General features: G+C 41.5%; 1 protein-coding gene across 1 annotated transcript in view; it reads right to left on the reverse strand.

Moving 5' to 3' along the window:
- Positions 1–1,444: 1,444 nt before the first annotated feature.
- Positions 1,445–14,738, reverse strand: part of LOC137341111 (zinc transporter ZIP11-like) — a 602,857-nt gene continuing 589,563 nt past the window's right edge. The window contains exon 9 of the mRNA XM_068004039.1: positions 1,445–10,857. Coding sequence (XP_067860140.1) covers positions 10,779–10,857 — 79 coding nt within the window. The 3' untranslated portion in view covers positions 1,445–10,778. The remainder of the gene's footprint in view (positions 10,858–14,738) is intronic.

Genomic DNA, 14,738 nt, shown 5'->3' on the forward strand with positions numbered 1-14,738 from the left:
TGGTGACAGATTGGATAGGCTGGGGTTATTTTCCTTGGAACAGAGGAGGCTGAGGGGTGATTTGATTGAGGTGTACAAAATTATGAGGGGCCGAGCTAGAGTGGATAGGCTATTTCCCTTAGCGGAGGGGTCAACAACCAGGGGGCATAGATTTAAAGTGATTGGTAGAAGGATTAGAGTGGAAATGAGGAAAAGATTTTTCACCCAGGGGGTGGTGGGGGTCTGGAACTCACTGCCAGAGAGGGTGGTAGAGACTGAAACCCTCAACTCATTTAAAAAATACCTGGATATGCATCTGAAGAACCGTGACCTGCAGGGCGACGGACCAAATGCAGGAAAGTGCGATTAGGCTGGGTGGCTTGTTTCTCAGTCGGCACAGACACAATGGGCCGAATGGCCTCCTTCTGTGCCGTAAATTTTCTATGATTTCTAAAGTTCGGGATCAAGAGACCCAATCAATGGGGTACATTTTATTGCAGAAACAGTTTGGAATCTTTGCAGCATTTGGTGCATTTGTCATTGAATTAATCTTCCCAGCAGCAAGCTCTGTAAAATGTTAAGCCAAATAAGCATATATCTGAGACTGAATGTTTTGCCAGGCTATCAGGTTTCTGATGTTATTAGTTACAGCACATACAAGCAAGACAATCATTTCTCAACTTATATTTATTTCCAACTGTCACATTGAAGTATCAACGTTCAAATTGGTAAGTTTATGGATGGAAAAATACTTTTCAGTTCAGTTTGCATGTGGAAAAAAAAGTTGGTCCAGAACAACTTAATCTATTCCACTTCACTGCTTGCAAGCTGAGACTGACCTTGGATTCCAGCATAACATAAGGGACACAAGATGCACACAGATGTGTCACTGTGTCAGCCTTGGTCTACGCCTGACACAAAGGATCTAGTATTGCTGAGGGTAGCCTATTTGCAGATGTTGAATCTGTATTGAAGCTGAAGCCAATTCAGTAAATTTTTGAATACTCTGCATTGCACCCCACTGAGATTATCAGAAGTTGTCTGACTCTAGAAGACAAACTGCTCTGGAGTCACTTTGGACAACAATGGTTTAAGCTGCTCGACAAAACATCTTTTTCCAGGTGAAGAGATTTTCATCAGTCCATTTCTTGAGTGTATAACAAATAATGTCACTTTGATGCATCATTAAAATAAGAGTACCTCTGATGAAGTCATCATTTTCTTGTCAATATTTGGGTGTGGATGGAGGTGGAGCTGCCCCGCGAGGTAAATGGACAATTGGATTCAATTTGGGTTTGAGTTTTCAATACTTACTCTGGAAGTCTGCAAATGGCAGAGTCTCAGAGCCAATACAGTTTCTTTCGAAGGACACAATGAAGTCCAGAACTGGACTAGAATGGTGACTGGATAAGTCCAAGTGATGCTGCTCTGATATATATATTTTAAAAAAGACAGTAGTAGTACATGGATTTCAATAAAGTGATTTATTCCCACAATATTTTGCTAACAATTAATACTAGGCCCTGTTAAATCATTAAGGCATTGACCACACGGAAATATTATTACATACATACAAGGATGGTGAACTGCAGTAGGCACAAGGCTTTAGACTGAGCTGTGGGGCTGCTGGCAATTTAGTGGATGTCAAATTTGTTACAGCTCATAATAACTTGCCTTTAGTTTGGCAAGTAGATTCTGAGAGTGATTGGTAGCTGCAGAGCAAGTGTAACATTTAGATTGGCCATTCTTGGGTTCTATTGGGGAGAAACACCAAAAAATTGCATGAGATCGACTTTTTGATCCCCTTTAGGGAATGGTAAGGAAGCTAGTGAATGGCTGCTGGACTGTTGGGCAGTGCAGGGCAATTCATGGAAGTGTGATTTTACCTCACAGAACGACCAAAGTCAGTGTTAACTATCTGCACCGGAATTTCAAGTTTAAGTAAGTTGTAATAAAGCAGACTCATGTCCCCCGTCAAGACAGCTTTGTGAGGTTTCTAAAAAAGAGGAACGAAGTGTGCTGCTTCACTTTACTGGGGTTGCATCATCTTCATCCTCTTACCGTCAACACTGAAATTGACTTTTAATAGTGTGAGAACTTGCAGTCAGATCATTTACACAGATGGCCATGGAATGGAAAATGTGGGTGTATTCTCTGAATTTTAAGCGTACTTTTCCCTTGCACATGGCAAGTAGCACAAAGCCCTTAGACATCTTCAGCAGAAAAGGAGATTTTACGTAAATGACGAGCTCCATGTGTGCGTGCGTAAATCTCAGTTTAAAGGTGGATAGAATAAAGTATACAAAAGTTCCATCCCACGTGACCCTTCATTATATCTTCTACATAAAGGAACCTATAGTGGAACCACTAGTCATTTTAAAGCATGGGTCAAACCTCAAAAGCAATGCTGGATTTTACTATCTAGTTGAGTATGCATGGTTTGGATTTTACAAATTAGGGTCTTATATTTCACCAGTCTAGCATGTTCCTTTTACCGGAAGAGTGTGAAATGAATATTGTGAAGACTTGAGTATCCTGGTATCTCTCAGTTTATTCGGTTAAAAATTAAACTTACCTGTGTGGCCTATTTTACTTTTTAGAATCATAGAAAGGTTACAGCACAGAAGGAGGCCATTCAGCCCATCGAGTCCACGCCGGCTCTCTGCAAGAGCAATCCAGCTAGTCCCACTCCCCCGTCCTATCCCTGTCGCCCTGCAAATTTTTTCCTTTCAGCGACTTATCCAGTTCCCTTTTGAAGGCCATGATTGAATCTGCCTCCATCACCCCCTCGGGCATTCCAGATCCTAACCACTCGCTGTGTAAAAAAGATTTTCCTCATGTCACCTTTGGTTCTTTTGCCAATCACCTTAAATCTATGTCCTCTGGTTCTTGACCCTTCCGCCAATGGGAACGGTTTCTCTCTAACTAGACCCTTCATGATTTTGAATACCTCTATCAAATCCTTCGTAACCTTCTCTGCTCCATGAAGAACAACCCCAGCTTCTCCAGTCTATCCACGTAACTAAAGCCCCTCATCCCTGGAATCATTCTAGTAAATCTCTTCTGCACCCTCTCTGAGGCCTTCTCATTCTTTCCTGAAATGCGGTGCCCAGAATTGGACACAATACTCCAGTTATGGCCAAACCATTGTTTTATAAAGGTTCATCATGACTTCCATACTTTTGTACTCTACGCCTCTATTTCTAAAGCCCAGGATACCATATGCTTTTGAAACCACTTTCTCAACTTGCCCTGCCACCTTCAACAATTTGTGCACATATAGCCCCAGATCTCTCCGTTCCTGTACTCCTTTTGGACTTGTGCCCTCTAGTTTATATTGCCTCTCCTAGTTCTTCCTACTGAAATGTATCACTTCGCATTTTTCTGCCACATGTCCGCCCATGCCAACAGCCTAATTAATCCATCAAATACCCAGCAACGTATCAAGATTTATTCTTCCACACTGCCACTCTTCCCCCCTCTTGTAAAGAGCTGGGAGACAATGTGGAAGTGCCGTATGCCAAATCCGACCCATCCCTGCCTTCAGCACTGACTGACATAACGTAATTGCAACCAGTATTCTGCCCTCCCGGTGACTGGTCTTCATACACTTTGTTTTTAAAAAGAGATAAACAAGATTGTCTGCTGTGTCAATAATGCATCGATATAATGAAATGTCAGTCAGTGTTCAAGGCAGGTGAGGGTTGCACTCATCCTCCAGTACTCCTGTAACACAGCTAGTCTTGAGTGAGATGAGTGATGGATCAGCGTAATGACCAGGAGCTCCTCTATACATTAGATGGTTGTTTAATGACTAAAAACTCAACCGTGAAACACAAGCATTACCTGAATGCTTACGGTGACAAATTGCAAGATACTTGGATAAGGCACATGAAAACTGTTTTTGTCTGTCTTTTCTTAACTATTCCTTTCACAGAAAGATTCAGAAAATGTAGATTTTCCTTGCGGGAGGGACAGGTCAGCGGGGTCTCTTTGGGCTCGAAGATGACACATTTGGAGATGGGAGAGTCCAACTGAGTCACTCCTCTGTGGCAGATCTATAATCCAATATCTAAGCCAGATCCACAGAACTTAAAGGTAGAATTCATGATTGACCAACAGGCTCCCCAACTGATGGAACCTTTGAGGGCTGGACCTTTCACTCAGGTCTATGGATCTTTGCACTTGGCTCCATGTAACCCCACAAGGCAATGCCCAAATAGGTAGGGTGATTCTAACAAACAAGCAACAGGAATCTTACCAGTGGTACACAAACAGCAAGGTTTTAGCTGGTTAAATTCCAGCAGAGATCTGATACACACTGTGGCGGGGTTGCTAAATGGAGTGCATCTTCATGAGGAAAGATTGTGTAATTCACATCAGGCAAAAAGAAACTTTACTTGCACAATTTCTCAGTAGTTTGGTTTACAGATTCTTAAGTATGGTGATGGGTTTCTTCACATGTTGGATGTCTCGCTGAGAAAAAAAAAATTTATATTATTATTGTGGACTGGATTTTTGTATAAAAATAGAACGATTAAAAAAAAAACTCACAGCCAATGGAGGAATGGGCTGAATCATTTAATTAGGAGGCATTTCCAGCCAAAGTTTTCGATGCACGGGAATAATTTAGACGTAGAGTGAAAGAATTTTCAGTTTCTCTTCAACATATTTTCTAAATGCGCATTCCTGGCACAAAGATTCACCCATTGAGAGCACAGATGAGGAAATTGCAGTTGCGCTGCCTATGATTTGCCATCCAAATGGACGGAAAATTGTCGGGATTGTGCCTGCGATGCACTCCCGGTGGGCGAGGCTCTCTGCCAGGAGCATACATTTGGAAAATTAGTCCTATTATCTAAATAGTTCGAATGGAAGAGGGTTCCAGCATTGGCTCCTGTCTTGTACCTTGTACCTTGTGCACCCACCATTCCTTGGGTCGACAGTGACTGTTTCTTGTCTCACAAATCCAACAATAGTGAAAACAATCAGTATACAGTACTTTTTTCTTTTTGCTCAATGAGAACCTTTTTTTCTTAATTTACATAAACCCTCACCTATGGCGTGACAGTTACTGTTTAGTGCATGTCTTTTGGTCTGGCACCTGGCCAGGGCAGCTATCCGTTTACCTTCAGATTCGCCTGGAGGGATAAACCTTCAAGCGTGGGTTCTTCTGCTGCATTACATATATAATTACTTAAATTTGCGTGTAATAAAAAGTATTAACTTGCATCCAGATTAGAATATTTCATCACACACGTGCAAACAACAAAGAAGAGGAAGGTTTGCGAGCGTTAGAAGGTGACACTGCAAGCCAACAATTGCAGGCCAGGAACAATTTAATAAAAGAAGAACGATTTCACATTTGTTGACTGAGGGATTATTCAGTAGAAAACAGAGATTAAACAGTGGAACTTTCACTGCAGAACACTGATGAGAGAAATGGAACATTCAGGGCTAATGGTCTATGGTCACTGAAGAAATCAGTTTCCATTTTTATTACATGGGATTCTGAGATTTTTAATCGTTGTTTTGGGGGATCATATTCTGTGATTCCAAACTTTTTCCAAGAAAATGGAAAACTACTGGTCATGCCCATAATATACAAAGGACAACTATTCCCTATAATCAGAGGCACTGATTTACAGTGACTGAATTCCATTTTGATTGCATGGGATTATAACTAGCGTTTTGTGGCTTGCATTCTGTGATTCTGTCTATTTTCCTGCGAAAATTGCAAACCAGTTTCCTTACGCATGAGCTTTCGACACTTTCAACATTTCATCACTAGTAAATAAGATTCCGCTCCCAGAAATAATGTAAACAAACCTTATCCAACCTGATCACCAAGCTCCTCTGCAGGCTCAGAGTACTGATCATATACTGGGTAATATAGTCTCTTCAGTATTAGGGCCTCACAATTATTGATTTCATGGGTCAATATAAGTCAATTTATTTCATTCTAAATTAATATATTCAGCCTATCACATCTTCTGTGTACCTCATGCTATCTTTGAAGTGGGGTTAGACTGCAGATGACTGGGCCTGTGCTGTGTCAATCCACAGAGAAAGTGGGGACTTTGGTGGGGTATCGGGAGGACTAACATGCTTTTCATTGCTAGAATTAAAATGAGAAATGAGAAATTTGCCAATAGGATGTCAAAGTCTAGTCATCTGTATGCACAAATCCTATGCAATAACTCCAGAGCATTTTGAGGTCACATCAGTGTTATGAAGGCCTTGTAGCATTAGCTGGTTCATTTCCCCCCTCAAGGGATTTTGCTCCTTCGGCTGCTGGTGAGAGGACTCAGCTCAGACTTTTTCACAACTTCATTGGCAATGGGCATCTGTGCATTGCTCAGCTGGCAGAAAAGATCCTCCTTCCCCCACCACCAAAGAAGGTGTAGATACGCAAGTTACTTGCAGGACTCTTCTAATAATGCAGAATGTAGCACACTAGGGAGACTAACTTGCCAATGAAACAACACTTGGCCTCCACTTGGTAGCTCGTCCATCAGCACAGGTGAGGTCAAAATTCATTTTGTAAGAAATAGCGGAAAGAAGCCTGTGTTCCACTGCCTTGTGGAATAATATGTTGGAACATCACCAGATAAACTCTTGGGAGGACACCTAAGACAAGCTTACACGAAACAATATTAAAGCAGTTTTCCTTCAGAATGATGAGGGATTTTTAAAGAAAAAACCTGAGGTTAAAAAAAACTAGGAAAGTTTTAATTTGTCTCTGCAGTTTTGTACACTCTTCAATTTCCCCACACTCTTGATGAATTTGCAGGAGACAGAGAGAAGGGGAGGGAGGGAGGGTGCTGGCAGAATTTACTTTCTCCACCTATGCTGTCCAAATAAATGGGGGGTCGGAAAAAATTAACTCGATATTGAATCATGTGAGCGGGAGATTCCTGCACTGTTTAATATTCCAAATAAAGATCAGATTTCCATGTTAAATTTGCTGCATCCAATGTCTTTTTGGAATACTAAACACAACTCAATTTCTGAACTCATCAGGATTTGACACTGACTGGAGTCCATTCTCTCATGGTCATTTGCACCCCTTGCAGTAATTTTTCCTTTATTTACCTAATCACTGAATAAGGACCAAAAAAAATAGTATTTAAGAACAAGAGCTAATAAAAGTATACTGTGCACACAGAAACACTGGGATAATCAGAGCCAGAATGTAGACTTCAAATAACAAGGGAAAAAAGGAAGAAAATGCAGCTTCAAACTTGTATTTCTGGACTGACATGCCAAGTACTACCCAAGGTTTCGAAGCCTTCTGGTTCTCGTACACCCCTACTGAGCAGCAATGCCATTTTATCTCACTCGCCTGAGAATCAGACTGAGTTTAAGGAAAGGTGCAACCAGCACAGGTAGATCAAGTAATAGAGATGCAATTGGATGGAAACAGTCTTGGGCCACTATAGATCCTTCCAAATATTGCTCCCACCCTCTAAATTGCAGTAGGACAGCACAGTTTTATTAAATGGAAGTTTGGCCCCTCTCGGTTCCTACTTATCATTGACTGGAACCAGTACCGAAAGGGTGCATGGATATCTGTTGGGGACATACTTAGGGTTTATACTGGTCAGGGGCATTTTGATTTGTGGTTTGTATGCCTTTTGCTGCAATTATCATCGCTTCAGAGATCATCAACAAAAAGCATCCCACAATTCCAGCCCTGGAACCTGTCCCTTTAATCATCAAATAGAATTTGAGTTCACCCATACACTGCTATGAAAATAGTCAGTGTCAGAGAGTTATTCATTGAAGAAAAAAATACCAACAACTGTTCTCTGGGCAGAAACCAAGCCAAATCAAGGTCAGATGTGGTGAGAGTCCAACAAGGGATGTAAAGGTATCCAGGTTTTAGAATATTGCTCAATTTGCAGAAATTGAAAACCCTTTGTCCTCTATTATAACTGACATTAAAGTTCCTGTTCACCTGGTTTATTTCATTCATATAGTCACTTATAAATTTGGTGCTTAAACCTCAGTGTTACTTTGGAAGAATACACTACATGAAAGGGGCAGTGCTGTCCTGGTAATGTGCCTTTACAAACAGAGGAGCACATAATGATGATACTGGTGGTACAATGACATCATATTGCTGGTGCCATATAATGATACAAGCTTATTGGTTTTAATATAATTGAGATGAAAATACAAAAGCCCTTCAATTTAAAAGGCTGTGCTGCAGCACTTCACACGTCACCTGGCAGCTAATGTGGCAGGGAAGCTCTCAGGAACAAGTTAGTCCAGAGTCTGAGCCTTTCAGGGAGCTCCGAGGAGCCAATAACATCCCTTTAAAATAAAGTGCCCGCAAAACTCTGGCAGTGCATCTTTGGATTCCCAGTTGTGACTGACATTCCCATTGGCTTGTGCCTTCATGCAAGTTGTCTGGGTTGTTACCATCTCAAAGGTAGCACAGCTGAGCAGTCCCGTGTCACTGCCACACCCTGCCCCCGAACTATCTCTATGCTCAACCAGTCATGCAGCTGCACTGATAGCACCAAAAGCAATCTTCATTTTTAATTCTGCATCAACCAGAACTCAGAGCTGTAGCTGGTCGAACAGACTTGAAGGCAGCTTCACAATCACCGTATGGATTTGAAGTTGGTGATCAACATGGAACAGATTCCAAGGATTAGGTATCTGAGGCATTTCATAGTTAAATACAATAGTTGAGCTTTGGTATCTGAAATCAGAAGTATCTTTGTTTCGAAAAACAATGCCAGGTCTGTCAATGAGAAAGATACTGAGGCATTGAAATAGGAAGCAATACTGTAAGAATGACACGAGCAAAATAAGTCAGTGAGGGAGCTGAACCTTCCAAGTGCTTCCTAAGCCACCAAAAACGCCCGTCAGGGTTAAAGAGTTCAACCATTATAATTCAGCCAAAGTCTGCAACAAGTTTTTTTCTTCTTTTTTTGTTTTGTTACAGTGCCAACAATGTCATGCCAGAACAATATCTTTCAATAACCTTTTTATAATTCACCTCATTACAGTAGTTATATATTTACTTCAAAACAAACATGACATTGTATGCCTAAGTGCTGTTTAAAGTGAGCAACTGGCCAAAAGGACACTGATGTCAAGTTCTGTAATGGGTGTGTGAGTTAGGCACGAATATAGTTAACCTCTAAATACACTGGCCTATTGTGTGCAATGGGAAATGTTCTGTACAGCATTAGGTTCTGGCTGACGTGAAGTTGTATCTGAAGTTTACTTTCCTTTGTGTCGGCATGGGAAAGACTCAGCTACAAAGTTTATTGTCCCCTTCTAAATTCCTGGACATCAGATATAAGAAGTCAGATTGTTTTATTAGTTGCTCGAGATAGTCTCTGCCCCTGTTTGTTTGCTACCTGACATATTAAAAAGGATATAAGGAAACTCAGTCCTTATATTCACATCATTCCACCAGCCAGTTGTACATTGTCTGGTAAGTGGTTACAAAGATCATTTACAGCCAGCTGCAGTGCCAATCTCTTCAGAACCACCCAACGGACATCTATACCAACTGATGGGGCTGTAATAGTGCTCACTCATGCTGCCATCACATTGGGTATGTTCTGGTTCCAGGTTGAAACTCCTTCGACACCAAGTTGGCTAGAGGTTTGCACACTACCTCTGACATGAGCTGAAACCGAGTCACGTTTCAGGCCTGATTTCTTATCTAGAAATCTTGCATTATTACAGCCAAACTTTAGATTCTGCTATTGAGGTAAAGTGCTCTGGAATTGCTTGCAATCCACTTCAGTGAGAACAAAGCCACATATTTGCAAGGGAGGGATACAACCACTTAGAACTGGACCCTATAAATCTCTATGTGTCATTTGTGTTTTTTCTTGCATTAAGAAAACAACTGGCTGTAAAACTGCAGTGACACATTTAACCAGGCTCCTTAATACCTGATGACACACTTGTTGGTGGCAATATCTGGATACTATCACTGCAAACAGCCCAGAATGTTCCAAATCATTCCAGACATCATACACCGACTAATAATAACTGGCTAGATGATGCATACTATTCGAAGGCTGGTGTGAACGAGACTGTTTGTTGAACTTAACAGCGGAAGAATGGGGATAAAGTGTTTCAGTTACATTTTTTGTCAAAAATACACATAACAAAAATATATGTTCCATATTTCATATTCTACAGTGAAAATAACTTATTCTTCAAAAGGTCATCATATCTGCTCGGTTCCCAATGCAGTGCCCCTTTGACACCATGAAGTTTTACTGTTTTCAGTGATGTACCACAAATATAACCATCTTTCAATGGCTGATTATGGATGGAAGAACTACATAGTTAATTGTGGAATTAATAGAATACACAGTGGACAATAATGGAATACCAAGTTTATTCCACTCCTGAGTTAATGTTGATGAACTACTAACTGTGATACTTTTCACTGAGGTAAAAGGGACTGCTTCACCAAAAGCCTGGAATTGAAACAAAATCTTGTTATAAACAGATTGTAGAAATTCAAGAATTGTGAAACCCACAAGCCAGAAACAAATGTAAAACAATCAATGACCCTGACTGCTGAAAGCAGTCGAGTGATAACGATAACCCTAGACCAGAAGCTGCCTACGCATTTTGTTGAGTCAATATAATTTCTCAATGAGAGCAAGTTATTTGTGTCAACGTTGAGATTTAACTTCTGTATGATGATTTGTTATTTAGATTTAAGATGAAAATGCAACTTTTTTTTTAAACTGGAAGAGATGAAAAGTTTGTTCCCAAACTAATTTCTTCAAAGAAAAAAAATCCTGAGATTAGCCAAGGCCAACATCGAGCGACATCATCAAGACGAACCCAACGATGGAGGTCCAGGATGCCAGTTTGCCATTTCCACTGAAAACAAAAGCATGTGTGTCAGTTTTTCTTACAAAAATTCAGCTGTCACTGTATTTACTGACCCATAGAATGATTCATTAAATTGGAATAATGCCCAGCACTTGCCATCACCTGTTCTGTGGCTTTACTCAGCCATCAGGATATCGGGTATGTAAGACATATGTGTGCATAAGTTGCACCTCTACATAATTTGGACTGGTGTTTAGGTTGTTTCATGCGGATATAAAACATATGCATGAAGCTCCACCTTACACACCAGGTGTTGCACGGACACCATGACAACCTGTAACCATCTGTCGATGACTCAAAATACCTAATTCCAAAAGCATCAGCATCAGTGAGACTACCCCTCAGGAGCAGGTCTTACCCCCAGACCTGTAGAATGAGGATCCAAATCCCCAGCCCTCTCACTTTCCCATACTGGAGCCACTACTTAAAATTACATGACATAAAATGGGAAAATATTAGAGATGATGCATTCTGGTCCCCGAGCCCATGTGAACAGGCACACTATCGGAGCGTGCTGACCATTTTGCCCGTTTTCGGATGGTGACGAATTTAGGTCCCATTGTGTTTGCTTAAAAAGCTCTTGCTCCTGTACTAATTCTATACTGACGTGAAGTCGGATTTCTCAAACTTTGCTATTTCAAAGTATTAAAATACAGAAGAATCGGACTAGCAGACAACAGGAATGGCTATAGCTGTAGTGATAAAGTCAGGAACTAACTGGGACTGACTCAAGACCTGCCTGTGTTGAGAATTTGAGTAACAATGCATGACTGCTTGTATTATGTCCAGGAACTGAAGACAGGCTGATTGAAGGGAAGAAGAAAGAAACAGCCTGCAGGTTGAGCTGCTCAATCTACGAACCATCTAACCTCAATTGTCCAGCACAAGCCAGACGGGTCCATTATTACTATTCATCACTTTACGGCTACTGTTAGAACATGACCTGTTTTTTTTTCCTGGCCCATTGCAGCTTTCAGACATCACTGCCCCAGCACAGCTGGGAAAATGCTCCACTGCTGTGATAGCACACCCCATCGGAGTGATTGACACCAGATTCACGTGAGGGTGACTCACAAGGGCATCTTCATTCACATTTGAAAGTATGGTATTCAGCAATCACAATGTTGTACTTTCAAACACTGATTGGAGTGTTTCTACATTGGATCCTCTTAATGCTGCAGCACAGGCACATGCCTCTGACAGTGGAGTGAACATGTGAACAATTTATCCCAACACACAAATCCTGTAGAAGGAATGGAAATGAAGCTGCGCCTTTTTAAAGGAAATTTGCTATTAATAGTGTGCCCCTTAACCCACTGGCACAATATCAGCTCTGCATGACTCCGGGTATCCCAGAATAGCAGGGAGTCCATAATTATGTCAATGATGCCCCATGCGTCAGTGCCTCAACGCAGCTATGCTAACAAGAGAGGCAGAAAGCAGAGGACATTAAGCGTTACCTCTCACAGTAGCTTCCAGTAAAGTGCTTAGAATCATAAAATGGTTACAGCACAGAAGTGCCGGCTCTTTGTAAGAGCAATCCAGTTAGTCCCATTCGCCCGCTGTTTCCCCGTAGCCCTGCAAATTTTTTCCCCTCAAGTATTTAGCTTTTCCTTTTTGAAAGCCATGATTGAATCTGCCTCCACCACCATTTGAGGCAGCGTATTACAGATCATAACTACTCGCTGCGTAAAAAAGTTTGTCCTCATGTCGCCTTTGGCTCTTTTGCCAATCACCTTAAATCTGTGTCCTCTGGTTCTCATATCTTCAGACATGGGAACAGTTTCTCTTTATTTACTTTATCTAAATCCTTCATGATTTTGAACACTTCTATCAAATCTCCTCTCAACCTTCTCTGCTCTAAGAACAACCCCAGCTTCTCCAGTCTATCCACATAACTGAAGTCCCTGATCCATGGAACCATTCTAGTAAATCTTTTCTGCACCCTCTCTAAGGCCTTCACATCCTTCCAAAAGTGCGGTGTCCAGAATTGGACACAATACTCCAGTTGTGGCCGAATCGGTGTTGTATAAAAGTTCAACATAACTTCCTTGCTTTTGTACTCTATGCCTCTATTTATAAAGCCCAGGATCCCTTATGCTTTTTTAACCGCTTTCTCCACCAGCCTGTCTATGCCCTCTTGAAATCTATTACTATCCTCCTCACTGTTCATTACACTTCCAAGTTTTGTGTCATCTGCAAATTTTGAAATTGTGGCCTGTACACCTAAGTCCAAGTCATTTCTATCAAAAAACGTAGTGGTCCTAGTACCGACCCCTGGGGAACACCACTGTATACCTTCCTTCAGTCCGAAAAACAACCGTTCACCACTACTCTCTGTTTCCTGTCATTTAGCCAATTTCGTATCCATGCTGCCACTGCTCCTTTTATTCCATGGGCTTCAATTTTGCAGACAAGCCTATTATGTGGCTTTAACAAGCGCCTTTTGAAAGTCCATATACACAACATTAACCACATTGCCCTCATCAACCCTCACTGTTACCTCTTCAAAAAACTCAATCAAGTTAGTTGAACACGATTTGCCTTTAACAAATGATTGACTATTAATTTTGTCCCAGATTATCGTTGCCCCGCACCGAGGTTAAACTGACTGACCTGTAGTTGCCGGGTTTATCCATACACCCTTTTTTCAACAAGGGTGCAACATTTGCAATTCTCTAGTCCTCTTGCACCACCCCAATATCTAAGGATGATTGGAAGATTATGGCCAGCACCTCTGCAATTTCCACTCTTTCCTTCCCTCAACAACCCACGATGTATCCAATCCGGACTGGGTGACTTATCCACTTTAAGTACAGCCAGCCTTTCTAGTACCTCCTCTTCATCAATTTTTAGCCCGTCCAGTATCTCAGCTACCTCCTCTTTTACTGTGACTTTAGCAGCATCTTCTTCCTTGCTAAAGACAGATACAAAGTACTCATTTCGTACCTCAGCCATGCCCTCTGCCTCCATGCACAGATCTCCTTTTTGGTTCCTAATCGGCCCCACCCCTCCTCTTACTACCTGTTTACAATTTACATGCCTATAGAAGACTTTTAGATTCCCTTTTATATTAGCCGCCAGTCTATTCTCATACTATATCTTTGCCCCTCTTACTTCCTTTTTCACTTCTCCTCTGTACTTTCTATATTCAGCCTGGTTCTCGCTTGTATTATCAACCTGACATCTGTCATACGCCCCCTTTTCCTCCTTCATTTTACTCTCTATCTCTTTCGTCATCCAGGGAGCTCTGGCTTTGGTTGCCCTACCTTCCCCCCTCGTGGGAATGTACCTAGACTGTACCCGAACCATCTCCTCTTTGAAGGCTGCCTATTGTTCGATTACAGTTTTGCCTGCCAAGCTTTGATTCCAATTTACCCAGGCCAGATCTGTTCTCAACTCACTGAAACTGGCCCACCTCCAATTAAGTATTTTTCTAGATTGCTTCTTGTCCTTTTCCATAACTAATCTAAACCTTATGATACTATGATCACTGTTCCCTAAATGTTCCCCCACTGACACTTGCTCCACTTGACTCACCTCATTCCCCAGAGCCAGATCCAGCAATGCCTCCTTCCTCGTTGGGCCGGAAACATGCTAATCAAGAAAGTTCTCCTGAACACGCTTCAGAAATTCGTCCCCCCCTTTGCCCTTTACACTACTGCTATCTCAATCTGGGATAGTGGGATAGTATGGCTGGCTTAAGTCTGTGCTTAATTGAGGCCTGCAGCTGAGAGTAGTTTGCCTGCATACTTCTGGCCAGGAAATGGACCTTGATGTGGCAAAGCTCAAAAGGAGAGAAAACAACAAAATTGAAGTTTCTTAAAAAAAAATTGCACCATTAAGCAATTGAGACTCGACTGACAATT

This window comes from Heptranchias perlo, chromosome 23, assembly GCF_035084215.1.
Source record: "Heptranchias perlo isolate sHepPer1 chromosome 23, sHepPer1.hap1, whole genome shotgun sequence".
NCBI classification, from domain to species: Eukaryota; Metazoa; Chordata; class Chondrichthyes; order Hexanchiformes; family Hexanchidae; genus Heptranchias; species Heptranchias perlo.